General features: G+C 37.7%; 1 protein-coding gene across 6 annotated transcripts in view; it reads right to left on the reverse strand.

Moving 5' to 3' along the window:
• PPA2 (inorganic pyrophosphatase 2) overlaps positions 1-13405 on the reverse strand; it is a 98168-nt gene that overhangs the window by 8775 nt on the left and 75988 nt on the right. For 4 of the 6 annotated variants that reach the window (XM_086406903.1, XM_086406901.1, XM_086406902.1 and 1 more), the window contains one exon: positions 6295-6364. In XM_086406903.1, coding sequence (XP_086263029.1) covers positions 6295-6364 — 70 coding nt within the window. Of the gene's footprint in view, positions 1-733; positions 5573-5683; positions 6365-13405 lie in introns of those variants that run through there. The other 2 variants (XR_015165784.1, XR_015165783.1) reach the window with 1 other exon arrangement.

Consider the following 13405-nt stretch of genomic DNA (forward strand, 5'->3'; position numbering starts at 1 on the left):
AAAAACACAACTGTTTACTGTATACTGAGCCTGTATCCTGCAACCTTGCTAAAATCACTTATTATAATAGCTTTTAGGTTCATTTTATTGAATATTCAATATAGACATTCATGCATTTCCCTTTACAACCTGTATGCCTTTCCTTCTTTTTAAAGCCTTACTGTACTGGCTAGAACCTTTGGTAAATGCTGAATAAAAGTAGCAGGAGTCAAGGCCCAGAGTTGTGTTTACAGAAAGATATTTTAAGTACAGATTTAATTTGTTTACACCTATTTCTTCTTCAGTTAGCTTTGGTATCTTATGTATTTCAAGGAATCTGTCCAGTTTCATCCAAATTCTGAAATTAACTGATGCAAAGTTTTTCTAATATTTCTCTACTGTTCTCCTGCTGCTGCTGCTGCTGCTAAGTCACTTCAGTCGTGTTCGACTCTGTGCGACCCCATAGATGGCAGACCACCAGGCTCCTCTGTCCCTGGGATTCTCCAGGCAAGAACACTGGAGTGGGTTGCCATTTCCTTCTCCAATGCATGAAAGTGAAAAGTGAAAGTGAAGTCGCTCAGTCGTGTCTGACTCCTAGCGACCCCATGGACTGCCCTGCACCAGGCTCCTCCGTCCATGGGATTTTCCAGGCAAGAGTACTGGAGTGGGGTGCCATTTGACTGTTCTCCTATTATCTCCCAAATCAGTAGTGATGTCACTCGTCTCATTCCTGACATTAAAGATTTGTCTTCTCTTTTCTTTCCTGATCATTCTGGCTAAAGGTTTATCAATTTTGCTGGTCTTCACAAAGAATAAAGTTTTGGTTTCATTATTTTTTTTTTCTGGGCATTCAAATTCTGTTAATTATTAAATACTACAAAAACACAGAAAATGTAAAGACCATTATAACAAATATCTATTCTCTGGATTTTTTTTAGAGTTAACATTTTGTTATTTCAGAAACTTTATAACTGAAGTCTCTTTTTCTCCCTATTCATCAAAAATAAAAACCTTATTTATTTTTATTCCTTCTCAGAAGTAACTTCTCCTAACCACTAGGAGGAACACTGGCTGAAACCAGTATTTATTGTTCTTATTTATGTTTTAAAAATGTGAAAAACATGTCTGTTTATATTCACTAAAAATCTATCGTGCTACTTGGAGTGTTTTAAAATTTATTTCAACAATACACACAATGTTGCAAACATTTTTTTCACCCAACACTACACTTTCAGATTTTATCCATGTGGAGTTACATAGTTTTATTTCACACATTTTACCTATGGTATAGTATTCCACTGTATAAGTATACTACAGTTTATCTACCCAGTTTTCTATTGACAGGCATTTGTTCAGTTTCCAACTTGCCCATGTCTGATTATAAAAAGACAGGTATTAGTGTCTCTATAGAATGTATATCTAGAAAGGTAACTTCAGAGTAGTGGGTTATAAGCACCTTCAACCATACTAGAAATTACTGAACTGCTTTTCAAGGTAGTTATACTAATTTATACTCCCGCAAGCGCATCAACTAGTATGAGAGGTCTCCTTTCCACATGTTTAAAAACACTTAAAAATGCTGGCCAATCTGAAAACCATGAAATTGCACTGTGTCTTAAGTTTGATTTCACTGATCACTGCAGAAATAGAGCAAATTTTCACATGTTTTCTGGTAACGTAAATACCCTCTCTTGTGAGTTGCCCATTCATACTGCTTGCCCATTTCCCCCCTACTGAGTTATTTTCTTCCTGTTGATTTGAATAAATTGTTAATCCTTTTGTCACACATGCAAAGATCTCCCAATCAGTGGCATATCTTTTAACTTATTCTGTGGTATCTTTAATTGTTTACAGATTAAAAAAACTTTGTTTAAATTTATCAGTCTTCTTTAGGTTATCCCTGCCCCTTTAATATTTCATATAAACTTTAGGATTATCTTACCAAGTTCAGTGAAAATCCTATTGGAATTCTTATAAAAACAGATTGACTTCTTTAATTAACATGGGAGATACTGTCATTTTCATAACTAAGTATTCTCTTGAACTGTTGATAAGTCTATTTGGGTTGTCTGTTTGTTCTTGATTTAACATAGTTATTTATATTTTAAACAAGACTGGCAATTCATCTATGTTTAGAAAGGTATTGCCAAAAGCAACTTGGAGTATTCCTTTCTGATCACCTATAAACCTCCTATGTCTGTAATGTCTTTGTTTTAATTTTGGATATTGTTATTTATGTCTTCTCTCTTTCACAGTCCTTCCTATAATGGTGGTTTAGTCGCTAAGTTGTGTTCGACTCTTGTGACTCGGTGGACTGTAGCCCCCCAGGCTCCTCTGTCCATGAGATTCTCCAGGTAAGAATACTGGAATGGGTTGCCATTTCCTTCTCTGGGGGCTCTTCCCCACCCAGGGATTGAACCCGGGTCTCCTGCACTGCAGGCGGACTCCTGACCGACTGAGCCACCAGGGAATTAAGTCTGTCCATGTTGTCAGCTCTATATGACGAAAACCCAGCTGCTGTTTTAACAGATCCTTTCCATATCTCCTTGTTTTCTATTTCATTAAATATTTGCTCTACCCTATATAACTTTCTTTCCGATAATGTGAAAAGACAGGAAAAAAACAGAAATTCTTGAGTTGAACATTTAGCCTCTCAACTTTCTTTCTTTATTTCTGCTGTATATTTAAAAAAACTGTTTTTGCAGCATCATGCAAGTTTTGACACAGAGTGATTTAGTTATTCATTTTAAATATTTTATAATTTGTTACAATTCATTTTTTTGGCATGACATATAGTAGTGTTTTTAGTTTCCAAACAACAAGGATTTTGGATTTTTTCTTTTAATATTTTTTAACTGATTGGTAACTGTGTTATACTACTGACAGAGAACGTGGTTTGCATTACCTCAACTCCTTAGCATTTTTTTTCCAACTCTTTTTGTGGCCTAAGGAGATCAGCCCTGGGATTTCTTTGGAAGGAATGATGCTAAAGCTGAAACTCCAGTACTTTGGCCACCTCATGTGAAGAGTTGACTCATTGGAAAAGATTCTGATGCTGGGAGAGATTGGGGGCAGGAGGAGAAGGGGATGACAGAGGATGAGATGGCTGGATGGCATCACTGACTCAGTGGACGTGAGTCTGAGTGAACTCTGGGAGTTGGTGATGGACAGGGAGGCCTGGCGTGCTGCGATTCATGGGGTCGCAAAGAGTTGGACACGACTGAGCAACTGATCTGATCTGATCTGATCAGACTCATTTAACATCTTCAAATCTATCTTAAGATAATATTACCTAAGTTGATTAACCTGTAAGAATGAGTTCGCTTATTCTAAGCCCACTAATAAACCTTGGGGTTATAGTTTGTTTCCATATAGGCCCAGGATTGATGTGGTATGAATATGATCAAATTTGATGGATGACTGTGATGTCTTAAGTTATTCTGAGCAAGCAAAGGACAAATAAAAGTCGACAGTCCTTTGAAGTCAGTGCAACATTCAGTATATAGCAATAGAGAGATATGGGAATCTATACCTAAGCAATGCTGATTCAAACATCTCAATGTGGTTTTGAAGATACAAAGTGAAAGTTGCTCAGTCATGTCTGACTCTACGACCCCATGGACTATACACAGTCCATGGAATTCTCCAGGTCAGAATACTGGAGCGGGTAGCCATTCCCTTCTCCAGGGGGTCTTCCCAACCCAGGGATCGAACCCATTGAAGATCCCATCAATGCGGATCAAATCCGCATTGAAGGCGGATTCTTTACCAGCTGAGGTGGATTCTTTACCAGCTGAGCCACCATGGAAGCCCAAGAATACTGGAGTGGGTACCCTATCCCTTTTCCAGGGCATCTTTCCAACCCAGGAGTCAAACTGGGGTCTCCTGCATTGCAGGCGGATTCTTTACCAGCTGAGCTACCAGGGAAGAGATAAAATGCCAAGTCAAAATGCTCTGACTACAAAAAATTTCATTATTACAAGCTGATAAAATCCTCTTGACTAAATGTTACCTAATCTGAGCTCCAAAATCACTAATGAGGCTGCTAAAAGAGCAATTCTTTGACTTACAAATTTTTAGTGGTGAAATCCCATATACAGTAATTTTCACTAGAGCTGATGAAGGACTGCTTTCTCTGCATTTTTATTTTCTACTACAGCTTTCTCAGTGAAAAATCAGCATAGTACCTTCTTCATCATTATGAAACAGAGCAAAGCTACCAAACCATATAATTAAATCTGGATGTTAATGTTTCTGAATTCTAATCTTGTCCCCCATATCTAACTACCTAGATCATATCCATGTTCTCCAATTATTTTAAGAGGACTTTCCCTACTAAAATGTTAGGAATTTTTTTTTTTTTTTTAAGATGTAAGACAGAAACTTTCATCTTGCAGCTAACTTCAAAACAAGTCTGTTATACCTATCATTTATAAATTTGAAACTAAAAAGGAATAGTCTTTTTTCTTTTTTTAGCTGCACGTGGGATCTAGTTTCCTGACCAGGGATCAAACTCTGGTCTCCTGCATTGGGAGTGCGGAGTCTTAGCCACTGGACCACCAGTGAAGTCCCATAAAGTGGAATGGTCTTAATCTGAGATTAAGGGGAGACTACATGAATAAAGATAAAAAGTTATTAACTTGTTTTCCTCTATTTTTTTCTTAAAGAATAATAAATGAGAACTAAGTTCAGAATGTAACTGACACAGATACAAAGCTGAAAACTTGGAGAAAATAAACTGACATCGTAGCGTGCATGATTATCAGGGCTCTCCTGAACCTTTCTTGCCTCCCTGGAGCCTATTCTTGCCAACACAGCCGGAGTGATCTTGTTAAAATCTAAGTCAGATCATATCATTATATCACACCTTTGCTCAAAACCTTTCAATGGTTCCATCTTATTCAGAATAAGAAATGAAATTCTTAAAATAATCTTTACAGGGTGTTTTCCACAAGGTCTTTCATAATAATTTGCCTCCATTTTCACCCTAGACCAAACATTTTTGATCTCAGCTCCTCCTTTCTCCCCTAGACTCCCCTACTCCACCAGTCACTGTGGTTTCTTGGGTGTTTCGTGAACACATCAAGCACCCACTTGCCTCATGGCCTTCGGTCTGCGGTGTGGAATGCTCTTTGTTCAGACAGTCACATGGCATAGTCCCTGACCATCTACAAATCTAGATTCAGGTCAGTTCTCGGTTCATGCGGCTATCCCCCACTGCTTCCCAGGCACTACAGTGCCCGCCCCACCCCCGACTCCAGGCACTGTATCCCCTCTTCCCTGGCTCATTTTTCATCACTGCATTTATCACATTCAGAAACACTTTATATTTCCCTTGAGTATTTATTATCCATCACTGCAACTAGAATGTTAGCTATACGAGGACAGGTTTTTGTATCTTCTCTGTAATACTGCATCTCCAGTACCTAGAATCTAACCACACATAGTAGGCAATAATTAAACAGCTGATTAATTAGTGAAAAACAATTCAAAGCAGCCATTGTGAGTAAACATTTTTGTTGGTCCTGAAGTAAAGAGCTAAACTCACTAGTTTTCTATCTGATAATTAGTTTAAGGAAAAAACCCCAGAAACCTTTAATTTTTTTTTTTTTTTTTTTAAATTTTATTTTTAAAAAAAAAATCACATGGTGGCGCGGGGCGGGGGTCGGAAAAAAAAAAAAAGAAAAAAAAAAAAAAAAAAAACCTTTAATTTATAGATGGGATTTCTAGCCTAAGATCACTCCTGAACATGCTTTACACAGCAATATTACTTGATTATCTGAATTTGAATTTTCTTATTTAGTGGTCTCCAAGTCAAGTATTACTTTACTAATAAATTCAGTTGCCTCAAGGCAGCATTATCACTAAGACCTGTAAAAATCTGAAGATATTCTCCTTAGAGAAGGAAAGTTTGTGAGGTAACCAAACTAAATGGAAAAAAAAAGGAAAAGAAACTTTTTTTTTTCTTGAGACAAAATGCACCCATGCCAGCAGCCAGTCACAATTTAGACACTGAGTAGACATCTTGTGAGGACAGGTTAGTGCAGAGGAGCACTAATGGGTTTAAACAATAATAAACTGGTGAAAAATAGTAGCAGATGAAATTAGTTACATGGTTAATGTACTTCAGAAAACAGAACAGTAACAAGTTTGAAATCTAAATTCCTTGGATACAAAATAATTTTAATGTTAGTTTTTAATGTTATCCTCCCCAAAAGATATGATACATTTCACTGATAGATTTTTCAGAATTTCTGTTAGACTTCCCCATGACATTTACTAGAATAAAGGAGGCTTTGGACATCTGTTGCTTACCGATTCAACTAATGATCTTGCTTCCTCTTGAGAGCAATGGAAAGGGCTATCACATACCTGCACATTTGTGCTGGAGAGGAAAAGAGAATATAACTGTTAGACAGGATAAAAAAGGAGCAATTACCAAAAATAAAACCAACTCTCAAACACTTTACATTTAAGTGTATGATCCCAGCCAATAGTTACAGAGTCTCCAGATCTCACTTGGTAACACACACACTCTCTCTCTCACCCCTCTAATCCCACCTCAAAAGGAGACAAGGGATCTTCTAATGTAGAATGCTACAGCACTGTAGGAATGTGATTAAGATACCCTAAAAAAGAACCTGCATGAATATAAATTAGGACAAATGAGAGTCTTGTACATTCCTTCAGGCAAAGTTAGAGTGTTCCACAGCACTGCACTCTTCAGAACTTGAAAAAAAACCCAAATGATAGTATACAAATGTAAATACTACTCTGGTATATGTAAAAGGCATTCCACTACCCTTCACCGTTACTGAAGAAAAGAGAAACAAATTTGACCCACAGATCGAGGATCATAAGGAAGAATTTTCCTTTAAGTGAGGTGGTAAACACTGTAGAGGCTCAGACAGGTATGAAAGGCTGAGCTCAGAGTGGTGAGAGGAAGCCACATGACACCAAGACTGAGCTTCTGTGCAGGTACGCAAGTGCAGCAAGGCACGGACAGCAGCTCCTCCCACGGTCAGAGAAGGTTCTGTGAGGCCAGAGCCTTCAAACACAGTGCAGACCAGCCTACTCTCTCCACAAGTATGCCGCCCACCACGTCTTCCTTACTTCCCAGATGAAAGCATAGGCATTACTCCCGTCAAACTTTTTAAGTCTGATTTTTAAAAAAATTTCATCAAAGAAATCAGATTAAAGTGGATCCAGAAAAAGGTAGTAGAGAAGGGAGTTAAAACCAAATTAATTTTTTCAAAATTGAAGAAATAAATGATTAGCAGATCCCTAAGGGAGATAATTAATAGATGAAACACACACACACATACATACACAGGCTCCCCAAGTAGATCTTAGGCATACACATTATCAAATTTATTTTGGCGATGGCTTTATGAAATATTCTGGGACATATATGATAAAAAGATCTGTCTAGCTATTTATCTTTTAAACTACATATGTCTATAATCAGATACTGGATACACAGTGATTATGAAAGTGGTCATTTTGCTTTGTACTCAGACTCAGTGTGGAATTTGTTTTCATTCCTTGCATGAATGTTGATGTTTGATGAAAGCTGGCATTATCATCTTTAAGAATAAACTACTCTCTTCTCCACAGCCCTTGTTTAAGTAAGCTAAAAACTGAAAAAGGTAAGGTCTTATAAGTGAGATATTTCTCTAAAGAAAATCTAAATTTAAAAGGAACAAGGCAAAAAAACAGACACTGCAAAGTCTTAAGTGCTACTCCTCTGAAGAAAGCATGGTGTATAATGAATATGCTATACATAAGGTCTTACGTATATACACATGCATCCAGTCCTATTCACTTCATGGCAAACAGATGGGTAAAATGTGGAAACAGTGTCATTTTCTTGGGCTCCAAAATCAATGCAGACAGTGACTGCAGCCACAAAATTAAAAGATGCTTACTCCTTGGAAGAATAGCTGTGACAAACCTAGACAGTATATTAAAAAGCAGAGATACCACTTTGCCGACAAAGGTCTGTCTAGTCAAAGCTATGGTTTTTCCAGTAGTCATGTGCAGGTGGGAGAGTTGGACCATAAAGAAGGCTGATCACCAAAGAATTGATGCTTTTGAACTGTTGTACTGGGGAAGACTCTTGAGAGTTCCTTAGACAGCAAGGAGATCAAATCAGTCAATTCTAAAGGAAATAAATAATGAATATTCACTGGAAAAACTGATGCTGAAGCTCCAGTACTTTGGCCACCTGATGTGAAGAGCTGATTCATGGGAAAAGACCCTGATGCTGGGAAAGACTGAGGGCAAGAGGAGAAGGAGGTGACAGAGGATGAGATGGTTGGATGGCATCACTGACTCAATGGACATGAGTCTGAGCAAATTCAGGGAGACAGTGAAGGACAGAGAAGCCTGGCATGCTGCAGTTCATGGGGTCACAAAGAGTCGGGCACGACTTAGCAACTGAACAACACCACCACAAGGTTATTAACATTATAACTACACCAAAGGGAAACATTCAGTGGGGATTCTGGGAAAACGATGATGAGAGAAAAGGGAGTCTTCTGTAAAAATGGCTGTCAGATAAAATACAGAAAATCCAGTTAAGTCTGAAATTCAGATAAACAGCAAATTATTTTTTGTATAAATATGCCCCAAGTATTACATGAGACATTTAAAGTCTGAAATTTAGATTTGAGTGGGTATCCTATATTTTTATCTGTTAAACCTGATAACCTATTTCTAAAGTAAACTTCTACTCCCACAACAAAGCAAAGCCATCAACAGAAATGTTAGGCAAGAAAAAATATTCAAGCCAGTACTGTAAATTTTAAAAACCGAGTAAGTTAAAAAATATCCCCAATAAAATATCTCGACAAGTAACCAGTAAAACTTAGGAAAGTCAATAGGCTTTGCCATTTTTCACCCTGGACAAATTATTAGCATGGCTGTTTTAGGCATGAAATGGAAGGTATATACAAATGGACTTAGGAGACTCTTGCATAATATATAACATACACAAGAGGAGAGATAAGAAGTAACAAAGCCCCTTGTAACTATTGCTGCAATAGTAACCACAACAATAACAACAACAATAATAATAGCATTTTATTGCTACAAATAGTGCCACCTTCCTCACTAATAACCTTCTAGTTAATGAAGAATAAAACCTGGGTTGCGATATGCTTTCCTCAGGATTTACTTTGGATGTTTGAAGGTATGATAAAAGGCAAGTTATCAAGAAATATTTTTATTTCCTCTGAACTGGCCCTTATATAAAAATTTATACTGATTCATATTTATTGATTGATTCAAAAAATTATTCTTATACCAACATATTTAGGACATTTTTAAATGCTGGGGACACAATACTGAACCATGGAACCTCCCTGGACATTAAAATATTCAGGGTTCTTTCTAGCTATGTCTATGCCCTACGGGAGGAAAAGCAGTACAATCCCTTCAAGGAAAGATGACTAAACTGATGGTGCTTACTATAAATGAGATTAAAAATAAAGACGCAGGGGAACGTCCTTGGCAGTCCAGTGGTTAAGACTACAGGCTTCTTATGCAAGGGCCACAGGTTTGACTGCTGGCTGAGAAACTAAGATCCCACATGCTATGTAGTGCAGCCAAAAATTATCATCATCATCACAAGGAAGAATGTGCTGCTTTCCTTTTAATAGTAAGACATTCAATATTTTGCTCTAAATTTATAATCATTGTATAGCCTTTGCTGACTACATCATTTGCTGACCAAAACAAGCAAACATACTAGCCCAAAAGATCAACAACATCAAAATTTCTGTGCACAACAAACCAAATTTCACTTACAAATAATAAAAAAATTAACAGATACATAATAAGGAAAATTAGTGATTAAATAAAAAGAAACAGAAAGAGAAAATTACCTGCAAATAATAAAAAATATCTAAAAGATGAAATTTACAGGACCAACAATATGGAATTTTAGTGAAGAGAAAATTATTTTCTTCAAGACAATCAAATCAGACAAAGGCCCACACTCATCCCCAAGGACAGGGTCCAAGATTCAGATTGGTCAAGGTTTTTCTTTCTAAAGCAAAACAGTCAAGGACAACAGAGAGAGAAGATTTAAAGAGATACGAATGACGATGATGATTTGGGACCATAACCTCCAGAGTTCATTGAAGAAAACTAGCATTGATGTAAATCTACATAAAGCTAAAAGAACTGGAGTTATATATGGACTAAATATATCTTTCTCTGGAAATGTAGAAACAGCTTCAAGACTTAAATAATTTGAAACAATATATATACTTATATATGAAAAAACATATATACATATATTGAAAATGTCATATAAATATTTATATAATTTTTTCATTCAGTAAGCATGTTCAAACTACCTACTATGTGCCAAGTCCTATCACTTGGGCTAAAATACAAACTCAATTTAGACCATAAAAAAAGTAATAAAACGGACTCCAAGTTCTACCTAGATGTGTGGAAAGCAGCGATATGAGAACACAGTGAGGGTACAGTTAATCATGCACATAACAAATGAAACCACTTTGCAGAAGTAGCATCTCAACTGCTTTTTGTGACGACTGAGCAGGCATTCATGGAGGAAAGACAATGAAAGAGGAGGAAAAGAACATGAGGCTGGAAAAGTCGGTTTAGACACAATGTTTAATACAGAGAAGAGCTGGATTAGATCCTATAATTGAAGAGAGTCGCAAGAAGATTTTAAGCACAAAAATGACGATCACATCTGTATTTTTCAAAGATAAATCTAATGGTATGTCTTGTAAAGATGATGTTAAACAGAGTAGCTACAATATAAAACAATTATGAGTAAAGAAATTAAAGCAGTTTTATAATTAGAAGGGCAGCTGAGAATCAGTCAAAACTTGAAAAATCTGGATCAGAATAATGATCAGTGACATAAAACAAACTGGTGAAATGAAGAGTTCAGTCCTGATTTCTTAAGAATAAAGTAGATATATAAATCGTGATTAAAGAGAATCTGAGAAGAGTTGAAGAGTAATAAAACCAAATGACAAAAACTGTATTTTTCCTCCAGAGAATTTCAAGTTGCTTTCAGTAAAAACAGCAATAACTTAATTATCCCTGCTAAAAAAACTATGCAGCTTCCAGAGTAAACAGTAAGCAGTGGGGAAAAAGAATAAAAACAACAACAATAAAACTTATTTGGAAAAAGAGAATTAAGTAATTTAGTAAATGCAGGGCTCCTAGAAACAGAAGAGTTACTACTGGACTTAAAACACAACATATATTTTTTTACTTTAAAATATTATCCAACAATCACTCCAACATGTATTTACTGAGTGGCTATTACATGCCAGGCATGTAGAATATAAATATGAATATTTATGAAGAATATAAAGAAGAATACGGCATCTTTATTCATTCATCTACGTTTGAGGAAATTATACTCCAGAGGAGACAAATTCATAAAACAAGCAGTTAATGAATAAATGCAGTGATAAGACTATACAGCAGGGCAAGGAATAGCACTTTAGCTAGGTATAATGGCACCTTAGTGAGCACAAGGCTAGGATGAGGCAAAGTTTCCCAGAGAAAGCGAAGTCAAAACAAAGTCTTAACAGATGAGTAAGCCAGCCAGTTTAAGAAGTGAGAAGAAAATCATGGCAAAGGAGACAAAATGAGAAATGCCCCAGAGATCAATAAAAGCACAGAGTTGTGAGGAGTGACAGGTGGTTCTAAGTTACTGGAACATGAAATAAAAGGCAAAAAGTGATGGGAAATGAGGCTGCGTGGCAAGAGGGACCAATTGTCTGTTCTCTGAAAAATTTAGATTTATAGTTTTTAAGCAAATGGCTCATCAGAAGCCAGAGAGCTTCTAAAACATACTGATACTTAGATCCTTCTCCTCAAAGATCCTAATTCATCAGATTTAAAGAAGAGGACAACAAACTTGAGCTTTCTGATGGTTTCCCTAGGTAACTGCGCTGTACTATATACACTGTGTGAGAGAACTACTGTGATAAACACTGCCTTCAGTTCAGACTTAAACCTATTTACATGGAGAGAACAGGTAAAAAAGGAAGGTGGGAAGGTTTGGTAATCGAAGGCAATGGGACCCCACTCCAGTACTCTTGCCTGGAAAATCCCATGGGTGGAGGACCCTGGTGGGCTGCAGTCCATGGGGTCATGAAGAGTTGGAGACGACTGAGCAACTTCACTTTCACTTTTCACTTTAATGCACTGGAGAAGGAAATGGCAAGCCACTCCAGTGTTCTTGCCTGGAGAATCCCAGGGACAGGGGAGCCTGGTGGGCTGCCGTCTATGGGGTCACACAGAGTCGGACACGATTGAAGCGACTTAGCAGCAGCAGCAGCAACACAGTACACTGTAGAGAACTGAGTTCAGTTCAGTCGCTCAGTTGTGTCTGACTCTGCGACTCCATGAACTGTGGCACGCCAGGCCTCCCTGTCCATCACCAACTCCCAGAGTCCACACAAACCCATGTCCATCGAGTCGGTGATGCCATCCAGCCATCTCATCCTCTGTCGTCCCCTTCTCCTGCCCTCAATCTTTCCCAGCATCAGGGTCTTTTCAAATGAGTCAGGTCTTTACATCAGGTGGTCAAAGTGTTGGAGTTTCAGCTTCAACATCAGTCCTTCCAATGAACACCCAGGACTGATCTCCTTTAGGAAGGACTGGTTGGATCTCCTTGCAGTCCAAGGGACTCTCAAGAGTCTTCTCCAACACCACAGTTTAAAAGCATCAATTCTTCGGTGCTCAGCTTTCTTCACAGTCCAACTCTCACGTCCATACATGACCGCTGGAAAAACCATCGCCTTGACTAGATGGACCTTTGTTGACAAAGTAATGTCTCTGTGTTTTAATATGCTGTCTAGGTTGGTCATAACTTTCCTTCCAAGGAGTAAGCGTCTTTTGATTTCACGGCTGCAGTCACAATTTTGGAGCCCAGAAAAATAAAGTCAGCCACTGTTTCCACTGTTTCCCCATCTATTTCCCATGAAGTGATGGGACCGGATGCCATGATCTTTGTTTTCTGAATGTTGAGCTTTAAGCCAACTTTTTCACTCTCCACTTTCACTTTCATCAAGAGGCTTTTTAGTTCTTCTTCACTTTCTGCCATAAGGGTGTGTCATCTGCATATCTGAGGTTATTGATATTTCTCCTGGCAATCTCAATTCCAGCTTGTGCTTCTTCCAGTCCAGTGTTTCTCATGATGTACTCTGCATAGAAGTTAAATAAGCAGGGTGACAATATACAGCCTTGACGAACTCCTTTTCCTATTTGGAACCAGTCTGTTGTTCCATGTCTAGTTCTAACTGTTGCTTCCTGACCTGCATACAAATTTCTCAAGAGGCAGATCAGGTGGTCTGGTATTCCCATCTCTTTCAAAATTTTCCACAGTTTATTGTGATCCACACAGTCAAAGGCTTTGGCATAG

This window comes from Bos grunniens, chromosome 6, assembly GCF_055505025.1.
Source record: "Bos grunniens cultivar Pamir isolate PY7600 chromosome 6, Bosgru_T2T1.0, whole genome shotgun sequence".
Taxonomy (NCBI): domain Eukaryota; kingdom Metazoa; phylum Chordata; class Mammalia; order Artiodactyla; family Bovidae; genus Bos; species Bos grunniens.